Here is a 17,075-nt window from a genome sequence, read left to right as displayed (position 1 = left end):
GTGTGTGTGTGTGGCCTAGCATTACCATCCTTGTGGGGACCTAAATCTGTTTACACAGTCACGTGTGGGGACTCGCGCCCCTTAAGGGGACATAATGGAGGTCCCCATGAGGGGAATCATTCATTTTAGGGTGAACACTTGGTTAGGGTTAGGGTAAGGCATGTGTTGGTTATGGTTAAGGTAAGGATAAGTCTCCAGGAAATGCATGTAAGTCAATGTAATGTCCCCTGAAGTGATGTATACCGTGTGTGTGTGTGTGTGTGTGTGTGTGTGTGTGTGTGTGTGTGTGTGTGTGTGTGTGTGTGTGTGTGTGTGTGTGTGTGTGTGTGTGTGTGTGTGTGTGTGTGTGTGTGTGTGTGTGTGTGTGTGTGTGTGTGGTGTGTGTGTGTGTGCCTGCAGCTCTCTGTAATTGAGCTCCTCACCACTCATCATGACTTAAACCGCTGTGTCTCGTATAATCACAGCTGGACATGTAAAGCCACACTGAGGTTTCATACATCTCTAAATGTAGTTTCCGTGCTGCCAATATTCAGACACAAGTTATGTTTTATATAAAGAAACAACTCTTTTATAACTTGAGGTTTTGATTCTGGTGAAACAGATCTAGCCCAAGCTTCATGAACGCTTTCATAACGCTAACATAAGACGACATTACACAACCTGACGTGACATAATCTCACTGTACCAGGACATATTTAAAGGTTTTGGTTTGTTACTCATGTGAAACTGTTAACCTACGAATTGAAGTCGTACCATGTACTTTAACACCATCTACCATGACATGGCATACATTTACCATACAGTACCATGCAAGTACATAACATGGGTTTTACAAAAAGTATATTGTTTTGTTGTATTGTGTTTGTTTGTTTTAGTTCAAGTTGAGTCTGGTGTGAATGATTTATGTCCTCTACGATTAAAATGAAAATACAATATACTGATAATAATGTACTATGAGAAAATATAGCATAAACTCAACCGGCCAGTGCATATCACACCATGGCAAAGGTTAACCTTATAGGCTCTAGAATGACATTGAAATCATGGCATGATATAAATGTACTCTTCTATAACATGACCTACACGTATGATTCCTTATCATGACATATGCATTCTCAGTACCATGACAAAAACGTACTTTTCCATACCTTGACATACAGTACTAGTTTTCTATAACATAACATGGCATTCACTTACCACACAATACCATGGCATGATGTAAAAACATACCACAGTATTGTTAGGGAATAATTTGCTTAGGTATTCAACCTTTGTCCCAGTTCATCATTTTCTCTTCTCACTGTCTCCTTCCCCACGGCATAGGTCTACGGCCTTGGGTTCTGCTGCTATCTCTCGTAAGGAGTAGCAGCTTGGGCGCATTGTTGTTGCCAGTCTATGACCGAGCACAAGCCGCCATGAGGTAGTTTACTGTTCAGGGACGAAGGTTCCCTGGCGCCCATTCTTTTCTATGGACGAGAGCTCTAGTTAGATTCAGGGTCCATATTTGTTTGTATGTACACTGAACTAGTTAAAACCTCAAATTACAGAAAGAGTTCTTCAGAATTGGTTTGGCAACCGCTGTGTCAACTCGTGACACACCACATGTCTTGTCAATTCTCCGGCCGTAACTCCAAATAAACCGTCAGTGTTTGCCATCAAAGCTCCAGCTCTCCTCGTGTCTCTTTGAGTCCTGACTCTCCATTGCTACAGAAGTTTCCCCCACAAGTATGACATACCATGAGAATACAAATTAGACAGATGTCATGCATACAAAAAAACATCTGCTCCTGCATTATAGAAATAGAAATAATGTTGTTTCATCATCAGGTCTTGTTCTTCTCTTGTTAGATTTCAGTGAAGCTTCGTCTCAAAACAAAGCAGAATGAAATGAAAGTATTTCTCTAAGGTGACGCTAGTCTGGAAACTTTCGGGGTTCTTCCCCACATCACTCCTCACATCTCGCACCTTTATTTAAAGTGGTGGAGGGTTTGTAAATATACAGGGTTGCACTCATATTAAATGTGCGTCTAAATGTGTCCTCTATGCGTTTTTTTAACCCGGGACCCAGCAAATTACAGACCCCCGTAACTACTCGTTTGTGCTGAAACGTCCCTGATTGGAATAAAAACACACGGCGTGGCGTTTTGGACTTTCAACTTCGTGTTTCAACACATTTGTTTCCTCTAAAGTTTGAAACACAACAGCTCGTTTTTGTCATTACCCGAGGCAGTTTGGACCCTTAGAGGGGGCACTTTACGTCTGAAGAAGCTCTTTACTGTCACGTGAAATCACACACAACATGAAGAGGGTGTGTGGAGCTTTCAGTGTCTTTTTTGTTGAATTCCTTGCAGTTAAGTTGACATGTAAGAAGCTGCTCTTAGAGGAAGTAGGTGACAGGATTTTCATGTTAGATTTTAGCCCAAGGTAATGATTAGAACCCAAAATGAGCATCCAGCTTTCTGTGTCGGGGACAAACGTACAATTTGTAGAGCCTCCGAGTCACGGCATGATTACTGATCGGGGATATTTGGCAGAGGACCAAGGGCTCCATAGGTTTGGGGGCCCTGAAGGAGAGGCTAGTATTTCTTGTTGGGAAGTCACAGAAGGGACAAAAAGAGCCACAAAACTACCACAGAGACATAGGACTCAAAATGTCTGAAAAGATGCGTCGTAAGAGACACAGAATTACTAGAAAGAAAACGCAAAAAGGCCACAAAAGGTGAGAATCTCCTCAGAAATATGCAAAACGACCAAAAAGAGACACAAAAAAAGCCAACTAGGAGACACAAGAGGACTACAAAGAGGGACTAAGAGCAAAACACAGGCCCAAATCAACCGGAGACAAAAATAATCTAAAAGAGACACAAAAATCACCACCAACAATCAAAAAGAGGCACAGAGAGAGACGCAAATGTCCACCAAAATATGTAAATAAACCAAAAAAAGAGACACAAAACAAGCCAGGAGACACAAAGAGACAAAGAAGAAACTTAAAATGTCTAAAGCAGGGGTTTAGACACAGTGGGCCAAAAATACACAGTGGGCCAAAATAAAAAAATGGGTACTAGTCGAGGGCCGGACTGGTTCAATGTTTATTGCAGAACTTATTGAAATGAACTTATTGCACATATTAAACCTGGAACTAACAAAGCTTAAATGATTGCCTATAAAAACAACATTAAACATTAAATAATCAGTTGCATTCATTTCTTATGAGTACATTTTTCCACAGGCCAACAACAGCTTCAAAAAAACTATTTCCCTCAAAGAAAAAACCAAACATGCCCTGTTGTCTCAAGAAACAAAGTGCAGAAGGAAACATCCATGTAAACTCAGTGTGCTGCTCTGTGATGCTAGTTCAAGCCAGATACTTGGCATCTCATCTTGGGTGCAAGTTCATCAATGTTTGGGGTCAGGCTCTGAGCTGAGGAGATCCTCAGGATTGAGTGAAGGTGTGCGTGCAATATACCGGCGGGCCAGATCTAATAGTAATTAGAAATTATCTTGCGGGCCGAAATTCAATCCACCAAGGGCCTGATTTGGCCCCCGGGCCTTGAGTTTGACACATGTGCTCTAAAGAGATGCATCTTTACGATAAAAGACACACCAATGGAGGACACAAAGATGCAAACCAACCAAAAAGAAACACAAAGCATAGAGGTGACAATTCAGGTATTCTTTAATTCAAGCACCGGTAGTGTTACAAAACAACTGATATCACATATACAGTATGCAGTCAAAATAACCAACAATACATGTTTGTTACTGTACTGTCAACAGCATTACCTCATATGTGTGAATCACAGCACCATTTGAAGACAGTGAACATTTATGTGGCTCATTTGTGCTTCTCTAGAAAATACAGCGTGCACACAACGTCTATGCAAGTGCTTTCTTCGGTGTGGATTAGCACAGTGATTATACCGTGAAAGTGTAGTTAACATCAAATCAAATCAAGTTTTATTTATAAAAGCACATTTAAAAGTGATTTTTGGTCGAGCCAAAGTGCTGTACATGTAATAACATGTAACATGTTAGTCACTCCTTTCATCAGCGGCTGATCTTGTACACGACGTCTCCGACCTGCAGGATCCCCGCCTGCTTCACGATGAGCAGCTGTCCGAACAGAGGAGACTTTTGGTAGATGTGCTGATCCGAGGGTTTGCACAGGCGATAGCTGTGAAAGAAATGTAATCAGGAAGAGTTTTAAGGCTTTTAGTGTGAAGTCAGACAGGAAAAAAGATAGTTTTAGTTTTTAGAAATACACTTCCTTGAGGGAAAGAGTCCACTTTGGTGCGTTTGACTGACCAAACTCAATGATGCTATATATAAATACTTAAATAGTTGTTCAAGTCAGTACTGAGAAAAACAGCCAAATGTTAAGCTTTGAATTTGGATTGCATGAAATCAGATCAGCCAAGTAATTAATTAGAAAGTTGTCAGAAGAATAATCGGCAACTATATTTGTAATAAGTTAACTGTTATATGCAAGAAAATGTCAGAAAATGCTGTTTCCAGCCTCTGAAATATAGATATTTGCTGCTTTTCTCTGTTTTATATCAAATTATGTGAATATGGACTGACAAAACTTTGAGAACCTAGGATGGACGTTATTCACCATTTACTGATATTTTATATATTAAATGATTAATCAACAATGAAAACAATCCTAAATTGCAGCCATACATGAAACACAAATGTTCCTAATTTATGCTGAAGTGTGATGGTGCCGATTATAAACATTTGTGATTAGAAAAATACACTTCCTCTTATAATATTTGAGTCGAATTTTACCTTTTCAGTGTGTCCAGAGGCTCCTTCCTGGAGATCACTCCCGTTTCAGGATCAACGGTGGTGAAAACACACCTGGAAAACATCAGAAGTCATATTTCATCCTGCAGCCACTCACAGAGGATGGAGGGGTCTGTATTCATTGTTGTTGTGTAATGCTAAATGCTAAACCGGAAGAACTAAGGCAGGGGTGTCCAAACTACGGCCTGGGGACCATTTTGAATCGGCCCTCACTCAGCAAATTAAAAAAGTATAATGACTTAAGTATAATAAACTTCTGCTTGTCTTATATTGTACTTCTTAAATATATTATGTTCAAATATATTACACAGTATTCATGTTGACAAATTGACTCCTAAATATATTAATTGTCACATCTTACCACAAAGTCATTACACAAGTTTGGTGTTTTATAACTCACCCATTTTTCCTCAAGGACATGAACTTTAATTATTTTACTCATTGTTATCTTTAAAGGTGGGGTAGGTAATTTTGGAGAAACCAGCTCGAGTGCGCTAGAATTTGAAAATACACAGCCGGAAAAAATCTGCCACTTCCTTACAGAGCCCCTCCTCCAACACACACGAACGCGCACATGACCAATGAGGGCACGAGATAAGTTTGTGCACGAGATGGAAGGCTGACAGGCAGGTAGGCCATCCAGTTATTTTAGCCGGGCCGGCTCAGATGATTGGTCGTGCTTTTTACAGCGCCACGGCTTCCACAGATGACTTTTTTTTATGGATTTTTGTCAAAGCACTTCAGATATTCATTACTATCGGGATGTTGAGAGCATTCCATGGAATATAACAAAAAGTGTATCTCGAGCCGGTTTCTCAAACTTACCCCACCTTTAAATTCAAAAAGTATAATGAAATATGACCCACAGATGAAACTTGTGCTTGTCTTATAATGTACTTGTTAAATATATATGTTCAAATATATTACACAGTAGTATTCATGTGTTAATAAGACCACTTTTCAAATAAATTCAGTCAATTAAAGGGGACCTATCATGCAAAATGCACTTTTTGATGTCTTTCATACATAAAATATGTGTCCCCGGTGTGTCAGGGAACTCACGCAGCGTCAGAAAATAAAACCCTCTCTTTTCCTCCGTACCCAAATCTCTAAAAACGGGGCTACAACGGAGCTGATCCAGATTTGCGTCCGATATGACGTAATATCTGAAATGTGGACCCACGGCCCTATCAGAAACGTTGCTATCAGAAACAATGCCCGACGGTTTTGGACGTAATATGGTCGGTGTTTACATTAGCATCGCTAACACTCAGAGCTAACCTGTACTGGAGAGCATGTGTGTGAAGAAGCAGGATATAAAAAGGAACTCACCTTGTGGTATAACCGGCAAGAGAGAAAGCCTTTGAGCTCCATACTGTTTCAGAAATAATCCTTGATAATCCATGATATGGCGTTTCATCACGGCAGTATTTAGTTTAGACAGTAGCTGCCGGGTCCCGCATGAGCTCAGCCCCCTCCTTTTTAATTTTGTATAATTTTTTTTTTTTAAAGCTTTATACCCAAAATCAGCACTTTTGAAACAGGAAGTGAAATAGAGGGATATGAGGCATGGCTAGAATGGGTGATCTGTTTGGTATTTTGAGCAAAACACTTCATAGACATGTTTTTTATATATTTGTATATATTTGAGACCTATGCTATTGCCTAAAAATAGCATGATAGGTGACCTTTAAAGTTGAAAACATGTTCTAACAAATCTAAGTTGATAAGAAAAAAGCCCAAATACAAATGTACATAACAACCTTGAAATAAACCCTTCATATTTCCTCGTATCATAAGCAATCTGAAGCTTCGGTTTTAAGGGATGAGCTGCTAACACAATAAAGTAAACCCTATGGAGAGCTGTGATGCAGGCTATTGTGTTTCTTAAAGCATTTTCAAGTATCAAGAATAATTTACCTACATTAGATTGATTTTGCTAACTTATAACTGAACTTATGAGGCAAAATACCTCTAGTGAGCGGCCCAGCCCTTCGTATATTTTTCTGTATGTGGCCCTCGGTGAAAAAGGTTTGGACACCCCTGATCTACGGACTAACACATGCATCTGAACCGGAAGTGGGGAAAAGGAGCGGCTACATAAGGTGAAAGGATAACGTGATTAAATCTGTGTGAAGCGTCCTCTGAGTTACCGTCCACATGACTTCACACGCTGAAGCCTCACGCTGCCGATCTGGATATCTACCCACGAGTCCTGAAAAAGAGAAACAGTTTGAGTTAAATTTAGTCCGCGCCGCTCACACTGAAAAGGGTGAGGGATTAGTCACGAGAGAAAATGATCGTTTCTCCACACACGAGGGAAAACCTTCATCTGATCGTTTAGACAGTGTTTATGGTGATAAGGGATGGATTTTATAAAATACAGTTTTGACTAAATAATTGGATGTTAATATTGTAGGGTTGACTGCTTTCATTACACGATGATGTTCATGATAAATAATCCATCTTATCTTCTAAAGTGGATATAATGACTCGGGTAAGTAGTACTGGACTGTAATGCTGCCTCTTGCTAATACAACACATTTGTTTATTAACAAAGAAAGTACAGCATGCACAAGTTTACTTAAGTACACAAGTGTCAGCGTCAAAGTATACACAAAGTACAAAAAGGTTAAAATACTTTATACAATATGAATTATATTGCTTAATAATACTGATTGATGCCAGATTAAGGCTTTTTTTTTACGTTATATACTGTGTAGTTTCTTTGGAATTTCACCAATTAAGTTTATTTTATAATAATGTAATTTGTTTTCTCAGATATTGTTATTTCTTGAGCTTTTATGACAGAACAAACCTGATATTTTAAGAAGGAAAACCTCCTAATCTTTGCGGGACTGCCTTGGTGTGTTTAGATTTCTGTTCAGAGGGGTCAGGGGCCTCATTTATAAAGCCTTGCGTAGGATTGACGTGGGAAGGTTGCTTACGTAGGACAAAGAAAATAAATACGCACCGACACTTTCCGATTCATAAAAGACTGCGTACCGGCACAGGACTTGCGTGCGGCACATCCTACGCCGGTTTCCCTTTAGAAATCACAATCAACTCGAAATGCGGCGCAGCTTTTGCAGGCTTCACGTAACGCCCATATTTGCCTATAAATAGTCAAAGAAACGCCCATTCATTCATTCATTTTGACTGACTGCATGAAGAAGATCGCAGGAAATGATGACAGAACAGCTAAAAAAGACATCTCACACCGTGTCAGATTTTGGTTATTTTGGGGAGGTCGAGATAAATCATATTGTTTGGTGGATGCAGTTTGAACCAGAGTAGCAGCATGGAGGTCGGATCGTCACCAAAATAAATAAATAAGTGGTCCGAAAAATTACACATAACCTTCCTCAGGCAGTGTGTTTGTCCCGGGGACAGGAGACACCCCCTTGATGAGAAACTGTAAGAAATGATCGGGGAATCCCTCCGGGGTGGAGTCATGACGACTGGATCTGAATTATTTTGTTGTATTTGGTGGTTTGTGTTCCAGCTGTCGATCAGCAACTATATATCCATAATCCACCAGTTAAAGGAAATACAATGTGTTGTGTTATATTAGCTGTACAATTGACCACATATGGTGTTCTTAGTTTCCATACCTCCTGTGTTTTACGAGCGACTTATCAAGTAGGCATTGGCGAACGGCATAAAACACGATTAAACGTGATAGTATATAAAACCATGCTCGTATCTACAACTATAGAAAAGCAAAACGGCGTCAGTTTAGACGTAATTCTGTCCTCCTGCTTACCGCATCATTTATGAGAATACATTTCATTACATTAACACAACATATTCGAGGTGGTTTTAAATAGCATATCCGTATTTATTTATGTATCCAAGTTATGTTTTTGTGTGCACTGAGGAGTCTCAAACAGGCGTTTGTTTAATCATTTTAAGATTGGCTTTAATCAATGTTTGAAAATGAATTCTTCATATTTGATAAATGAGAGGTGACATTTTATTTATGGTATTATTTCCACATATTTCTCTCCATTCTTCCTTCTGCCAACGGTGTTGGAGTTTCTCGTCTCTCCCGTTGTTGTGCTTAGTGCGTACGCATGGGTCAGAGTTTGCGTGGAGGACCGCACATTTTCCCGTCAAGTTAGTTTTTTTATAAATCGCAAACAGTGCGTAGAAACTGGCGTACGCCATCTTTTGTGCGTACGCACCGTTTATAAATGAGGCCCCAGAGCATTATTCACAGATGTTGAAACCCACCTCAGCGAAGGCTTCACAGTCACTGATCACGATGTTTGGGCGGAAACGCTTCACAGTGACGTCTTCCTCCAGCCGGCTGCTCAGATCCTGCACGGAGGCCTCGGAGAGGAGCATCACAGGAGCCTCGTCCGGATACGCCACCTAGTGGAGAGAAATAAATCCTGTTCTTCTGCTTGGGACATTCTGGGAACACTTAAACTCTGTAAACAGCTTTAAAAAAGCAGAAAGAAAACTATTATTTTCATTTTTTTTCTCAAAACATTTTACAAATATAGTTTTAATTTGATGGCAAGGCTGTTAAGAAATCACAAAGCCAGAGGAGGGGTTGATATTGTTACCTTGGTTGCTGATTGGCTAATGGTTAAACAAGCCAAAACATCGTTATGACATCATAAAGTGGCCAAAATCTGATCAGCTCATTTTCAGACAGGTTTTTATATAAATGGATCAGGACAAAAAGAGAGAGAATCTTTGTTCCTGAAACTTTCAGAGTCTCTTTCCACAGAGGGGACACATGTTGATGTAGAAGAGACATGAAGAAGAGGGGACACATGTTGATGTAGAAGAGACATGAAGAAGAGGGGACACATGTTGATGTAGAAGAGACATGAGGAAGAGGGGACACATGTTGATGTAGAAGAGACATGAAGAAGAGACATGAAGAAGAGGGGACACATGTTGATGTAGAAGAGACATGAAGAAGAGGGGACACATGTTGATGTAGAAGAGACATGTAGAAGAGGGGACACATGTTGATGTAGAAGAGACATGAAGAGGGGACACATGTTGATGTAGAAGAGACATGAGGAAGAGGGGACACATGTTGATGTAGAAGAGACATGAGGAAGAGGGGACACATGTTGATGTAGAAGAGACATGAAGGAAGAGGGGACACATGTTGATGTAGAAGAGACATGAAGAAGAGGGGACACATGTTGATGTAGAAGAGACATGAAGAAGAGGGGACACATGTTGATGTAGAAGAGACATGAAGAAGAGGGGACACATGTTGATGTAGAAGAGACATGAGGAAGAGGGGACACATGTTGATGTAGAAGAGACATGTAGAAGAGGGGACACATGTTGATGTAGAAGAGACATGAAGAAGAGGGGACACATGTTGATGTAGAAGAGACATGAGGAAGAGGGGACACATGTTGATGTAGAAGAGACATGAGGAAGAGGGGACACATGTTGATGAAGAAGAGACATGAGAAGAGGGGACACATGTTGATGTAGAAGAGACATGAGGAAGAGGGGACACATGTTGATGTAGAAGAGACATGAGGAAGAGGGGACACATGTTGATGTAGAAGAGACATGAGAAGAGGGACACATGTTGATGTAGAAGAGACATGAAGAAGAGGGGACACATGTTGATGTAGAAGAGACATGAAGAAGAGGGGACACATGTTGATGTAGAAGAGACATGAGGAAGAGGGGACACATGTTGATGTAGAAGAGACATGTAGAAGAGACATGAAGAAGAGGGGACACGTGTTGATGTAGAAGAGACATGAGGAAGAGGGGACACATGTTGATGTAGAAGAGACATGAAGAAGAGACATGAAGAAGAGGGGACACATGTTGATGTTGAAGAGACATGAAGAAGAGGGGACACATGTTGATGTAGAAGAGACATGAAGAAGAGGGGACACATGTTGATGTAGAAGAGACATGAAGAAGAGGGGACACATGTTGATGTAGAAGAGACATGAGGAAGAGGGGACACATGTTGATGTAGAAGAGACATGAAGAAGAGGGGACACATGTTGATGTAGAAGAGACATGAAGAAGAGACATGAAGAAGAGGGGACACATGTTGATGTTGAAGAGACATGAAGAAGAGGGGACACATGTTGATGTAGAAGAGACATGAAGAAGAGGGGACACATGTTGATGTAGAAGAGACATGAAGAAGAGAGGACACATGTTGATGTAGAAGAGACATGAAGAAGAGAGGACACATGTTGATGTAGAAGAGACATGAAGAAGTGGATTTTGCATAATAGGTGACCTTTAAGTTTGGGATTTTTACCCCTAAAATTCACCACTTTAGGCAGGTTTTTATTTACCTACAATGGCCCTAACACGCGGTCGCAAAGCTGACATTAAGGTGAATATAAATGGAAAATCTTAAATAGGGGTATTCAGTCAAAGCGTTAAAATCTGGGACTCAAAGCCACACTTCACCTCGAAGGGAGGGAGCAGCGGCCCAGCGTCCTGAGACTGCCTCCCTCTCATCTGGGGTTCAAAGTGCACGAGGCGGAAGGTCTGCTCCTTCCCCAGGAACCGGGTCAGCCAGCGGGACGTTTCTTCTCCGCAGTCCCGACCCTGGATGTCCGCTCCGAAAACTCTGCAGCACAACAACAACATAATGCATACATAGGAGACAAAATAACAAGTATGGTACCAATAACATGGTATCTTTTCTGACTATCTTTGGGAAATAATAGGATCTAGAAATCCTAAAATGACAGAATTAACTGGTGTTTGAGCTGAAAAAAATGACTTTTTTGTTCCTTTTTTATCAGCAACACGACAGCACTCAAATGTATATAATATAAATAACTCTTAACTCTCATCTTCTGTTACTTTCGCCTGCAGCTTTGCTATTAGAATCTGATAAATACATTTAAAAAACCTTCTCATTTCTGTATGAAGAAAATGGTTTGGTTTATTGAAGCAAATGTACTTTAATGAGTTGTTATCCTCGTGGCTGTTTGCACCTATTGTAAGTTGGTTTGTAAATGTAATGTATTGAGAGTCAGACTCGATTAGACCCTGATGTTGGACCTGCAGTCGATCACGTTGTTGTCCAACAAAAAAATAAAAAAGTTCTCATTTATTACGAAGCCCTCAAAATGGTTTGACTTCAAATGGTTTGACTTTTTGAAGCTAATGTACTTGAAGGATTTCTTGCTGTTCCGAGTTGTTTTTATCATGGCTGATTCAGTTATTGTAAGGGGCTTTGTTTAAAAGCATCAGCTGAATGAACAGTTATGTATTGAGAGTCAGACATGATGTTGGACCTGCAGCCGATGACTCTGTTGTCGGGCTGTTTGACGGGGAATCTCAGCTCCTCCATGTCCGGGCCGCTCAAACAAACATGGCCGTCCTCGCAGGTCAGAGAGAGGAGGACCAGGCGAGGATGCTGTCGGCCCGTCACCATGTGACCATCCTCCGTCACCACCAGCCAGTGTCTGCAGGGAAACAGACATTAATACAGGAATCATACATGAAACATGGTTCTGTAAGGAAGGCCTGCAGTTTTCTGGATGTTTATTTCACTCCATATGTCCGTAGATCAGGGGGGTCCAAACTTTTTTCACGAGGGCCACATACAGAAAAATATACGGAGGGCTGGGCCACTCACTTGAGGTTTACTGCCTCATAAGTTCAGTTATAAGTTAGCAAAATCAATCAAAGGTACATGATGCGTGTGAGTGTTGGCAGCTCATCCCTTAAAACAGAAGCCTCAGAGTGATTATAATAAGGAGAAATAAGAAGGGTTTATTTCAAGCTTGTTATGTAAATAAGTCATTGGGCTTTTTTCTTATCAACTAAGATATGAAAATGTTTCCAACTTTAATTGAATTTATTTGAAAAGTGGTCTTATTAACACATGAATACTACTATGTAATATATGTTTACATGTATATTTATGAACTACAATATAAGACAAGCACAAGTTTCATTTGTGGGCCATACTCCATTATACTTTTTGAATTTGCTGAGGGCCGATTCAAAATGGTCCGCGGGCCGTAGTTTGGACACCCCTGTATAATATAGATGATTGGACAATGTAAAAAATCTGCAAGGGGAAAAAATAACAACGAGTAAAATAATTAAAGTTCATGTCCTTGAGGAAAAATGGGTGAGTTATAAAACACCAAACTTGTCTAATGACTTTGTGGTAAGATGTGATAATTAATATATTTAGGAGTCAATTTATGATATATCCGTTATCTGTTAGCTATAGATGAGAGTAACACCTACGTCACTTCCGGGCGAAAATTACGGCCCCTACTGCTATATTTAACCATATATTGAGCCCGATCTTCGATTTCCAATGATGTAATGTAATTGTTTGCCTGACTGGCCATCGTAATCGGGCTCTTTGAAGATCCACAAATCCACGGTTTTCTTAAATTTCTGATCGGATTGGCAAAAACTTCAGAATTTGTATTGAGCGCCATTCAAATGACAGCTTTGTCTTCCCCCAAAAGTGGGCGGAGCCGTACTTTTTGCCCGGAAGTGACGCATGTGTTACTCTCATGTATATCCTATCAGTTATTGTTTATCAGTTTTCTATTGTTTACATTTCTTATGGTTTTGTATTTAATTATTTAATATTTTACCTGCATCTCATTTTGTTGTGTTTGCCCTGTAACCAAATCATTTCTTAAAAGGCAAAGTGATTTTTATTTTTTAAGATCTGCAAGGATTGTAATTGAATCCAAATGTGCTCAAAATAAAAGCTTTTCCATTGGTCCACTTTGTCCTACATTAATGGATTGCTGCATTTGAATTTAGCAATTCAAATCGGTCTATTTTATAATAATGTTGGACAGTTCAAAGAACACCACTACTGAAAACAATCACTATTTATACTTGTAGGAGCCATTTTATGGTGTTGTTGGTGTCTCAGTTTACTTTATTTATATGTATAATGCAATACTATTTTGAACACTTGGTGGCTTAGCTGCACCGGGTGTATAAAAGGAGTCATAGGTGACAGGAAAGGACAAGGACACAGGAGGAAGAGCACACAGATTACACCAGACCAACTATTGACTGTAATTAAACCTTGGTATGTACAACGCTAAATAAAACATCATTCTAAACTGCAGCAATGGATCGGAAAATCATCTGTTTGTGTCTAAACCAGGGGTGTCAAACTCAATTTCATCACGGGCCACGTAGGAATTATGGTTGCACTCAAAGGGCCGGTTGTAACTTTAAGACTATATCAAAATACATAAATATTTTATATATATATATAAAATAATGCATTATATTACATGATTGCCTCTGCATTGGATTATTATCTGATAGGGTAATAACTTCTCTAGGGTAAGTAATTGCAAGTCTCTTCAGTGAGAATGTCACAAAAGTCTGCCAAATTCTGGAGAAAAAAAGTCACAAAAAAAAGGTGACATTTTGAAGAAATAAGTGACATTTTGGGGGGGAAAAAGTAACATGAAAAAGGTGACATTTTGAAGAAATAAGTGACATTTTGGGGGGGAAAAAGTAACATGAAAAAGGTGACATTTTGAAAAAAAAAGTGACATTTTGAACAAAAAAAAGTGAGAAACAGGAAATGCCCTAACTGTATGTAACAACGGTTTCAAATCAGACAAAAAATAAAAATGAATAACTAAAATAAAACTCCAAACATCTTTAATTGTGTTACTTTTTTGTAAAGCTCTTTTAGTTTTAAACCTGATGTTTATAAGCTTCTTAGTTTTTGCAACAGTGCAAATATACACAACTTTATAATAAAATGCACACATTTACCTTTTTCAAATTTGAGATGCATTATGGGACATGTAGTTTATGGGCAACGTGCTTCTGTAAATCGCCATGTAACCATATAATAAACATATCATATTCTTTCAGAGCTCTTGTGAAGTCGCGGGCCGGATTTGGCCCCCGGGCCTTGAGTTTGACACCCCTGCTCTAAACCCTGTGAAGTAATGGCAAAGGATATAGGACATTGTAACATTACAATTGCCATTACAATACTAGTATTATACTTATTTAAATGTTTATGTTGACTATTGACTGAGCCATGCAGAATCCAGACACCCTCTGTGTTTAGGTAACATTTTTATTTTGTATTCTTGGTTTTCTTGTGCAGGGTGAACTCAAACTGTCCTCTCAGCTTTTCCCTCTCATCTCACTCACATTTGTATATCATATTACAGTAGTATTTATTCTACTGTGCAGTATATAATTGAATGATTAACTTATCATATCTGCATGTATTTTTCAAATTCTTGCACCATTATGTCTAATGCACTCATTTATTTTACGTCTTTTTCTTTGCATGGTAAGAATGTTGTACGTTGGAGGAGCCTGATACTTTTTCTTTGCCAAAACTCTATGGTTATTGTGCAGATGTAAAATAAAAATATTTCCATTGATGCTATGCCACCTGATTTTCCCTCCAAGGACAAATAAAGGTTTATCTTATCTCGAGTGCTAACTTTCCACTGCCCGAAAACAATTACCCTTTAATCTCATTATCTCAGTGATCCTGCAGAAAGATAGTGTTGAAATGTTTGTTTAACTTGATATAGTGAATTTTCATTTGAATGTCAAATTTTAAGTGGTGGAAGAAGTATTCAGATGCTTTACTTGAGTAACTGCTAACTACTTAAAGTGGACCTATCATGCTATATTTGAATAATATAGTGTAGGACCATACCTATATAAGGCATATTTATACTTTTTTTTTTTCAAAATACCAAACAGGATCATGCATTTTAGCCATGCCTCATTTTCGCTCAATTTGACAGTTTTTTAGATCTGTTTTAGCAAGGGCAGATTCAGTGAGAACAGCACCATCTATAGGCCTGGCATATGTACTACAGCGTCTCCAGCGCTTTCGAACGGCAATGGCCGTGGCTGTCTCCTCCTGATTGGTGGAGTTGGCCCAATAGCCGTAGCGCCACCGTCCTGACGTCAGGACAGTGTTCAAATCTGGATCAGTTTTTATCAGATCCGTTGCAGCCCCTTTTTTTAGAGATTTGGGTATGGAGGAAAATAGAGAGGGTTGTGTTTTCTGACACTTGGTGAGTTCCCTGGAACACCGGGGACACATATTCATTTATAAAAGACGTACAAAAGTGCATTTTGCATGATAGGTCCCCTTTAAAGTATAAAAAGTGCAGAAAAGGGGCCTTCATGTGCTTTCATAATTATATTTATGTATGTGACATTTCTAGATAATATTGTTGCATCAAGTAGCAGGTTACTGTTCAAATGTACTGACAAACACATTTCTGATTGACTTTTTGTAAAATATTTTAATAATTTCACTCCTTTGTGACTTAAAGAGTTAGTCCTGGTTTAATTTAGTTAAATGTAGTGGAGTAAAATGGCTACCTTTTAAATGTAGTGGATTGGAACTATAAAGTAGCATAACATGAAAATACTCAAGTACAAGTACCTAGAAAACTACTTAAAGGTGGGGTATGTAATTTATTTCAGAAACACTTTTTGTTATATTGTTGGAGGAGGGGCTCTGTAAGGAAGTCTGAAGGAAGAGGCAGATCTTTTTCGGCTGCGTAGTTTCAAATTCTAGCGCACTCGAGCTGGTTTCTCCAAAATGACATACCCCACCTTTAAGTACAGTACTTGTAAATAAATGTACTTAGTTACTTTACACTTTGCAAATTCCTACATTAAATCAAAAGTGTGGCTCTCCAAAGCAATGATATGCACCAACAATAACAACATATTAACCTTTAACCTACCTCACTGATCCTGCAGACAACTAGTGTTGAAATGTTTGTTTAACTTGATAAGGCGAATTCATCTTTCATTTCAATGCCAACTTTTAAATTACAGCACACTTGCATCCAGAATCGCACCATAAGATCCAACTTCTTAACTCTCACCGATCCTGCAGCTCTCCAAACTTCAGGCCGATTTGGAGGCACTCCGCCAGGGGAACAGACACGGCTCTGCCAGACTTCAGCGGGTGAATGAGGAGCTGAGACACTACGCCCACACGGACTACTTTTTCGGGCTTTCGCAGGTATTTATAGCCGAGGCCGAGTCCCAGAAAAGCGACGCCGGCTCCCCCGATGAGGAGGGCGGCTTGCTTGTTTTGTGCAAACGCGTTCAGGGCCAGGGTCTTCAGCTCCATGTTGCTGGGGAACACAGCTGCTTCTCCTCGGACTCTGAACCCACACTGTCACTGTGGCCCAATCCCAAACCACGCCCTACACCCTACCCCTCCGTGACGGAGTGAACTCCGTGGAGTGAGACTCGCAGCTCAACGAGGCTCCCTCTTG

General features: G+C 39.7%; 1 protein-coding gene across 1 annotated transcript; it reads right to left on the bottom strand.

Moving 5' to 3' along the window:
- Positions 1–3,657: 3,657 nt before the first annotated feature.
- Positions 3,658–17,001, bottom strand: marc1 (mitochondrial amidoxime reducing component 1). Its single transcript, XM_034144455.1, has 7 exons — positions 16,677–17,001; positions 12,081–12,251; positions 11,242–11,404; positions 9,049–9,189; positions 6,966–7,027; positions 4,795–4,866; positions 3,658–4,177 (listed from the first exon to the last, which is right to left on the bottom strand). The coding sequence occupies exons 1-7, from the start codon at positions 16,925–16,927 to the stop codon at positions 4,051–4,053; spliced, it is 987 nt and encodes a 328-aa protein (XP_034000346.1). The 5' UTR covers positions 16,928–17,001; the 3' UTR covers positions 3,658–4,050.
- Positions 17,002–17,075: the final 74 nt, after the last annotated feature.

Source organism: Trematomus bernacchii, unplaced genomic scaffold (assembly GCF_902827165.1).
Source record: "Trematomus bernacchii unplaced genomic scaffold, fTreBer1.1, whole genome shotgun sequence".
Classification (NCBI taxonomy): domain Eukaryota; kingdom Metazoa; phylum Chordata; class Actinopteri; order Perciformes; family Nototheniidae; genus Trematomus; species Trematomus bernacchii.
Note: the sequence above shows the minus strand (reverse complement) of the source record. Positions and strands in the feature narration are given on the sequence as shown.

What these genes read in the sequence shown, in the direction of transcription:
- marc1 (XM_034144455.1), bottom strand. Translation starts at nt 16,927, where the DNA reads ATGGAGCTGAAGACCCTGGCCCTGAACGCGTTTGCACAAAACAAGCAA. An exon ending in ACTGTGAAGCCTTCGCTGAG is followed by an intron (nt 7,028 to 9,048) that starts GTGGGTTTCAAC and finishes TCTCTTTTTCAG; the next exon opens with GACTCGTGGGTAGATATCCA. An exon ending in CCTCTGGACACACTGAAAAG is followed by an intron (nt 4,178 to 4,794) that starts GTAAAATTCGAC and finishes TTTCTTTCACAG; the next exon opens with CTATCGCCTGTGCAAACCCT.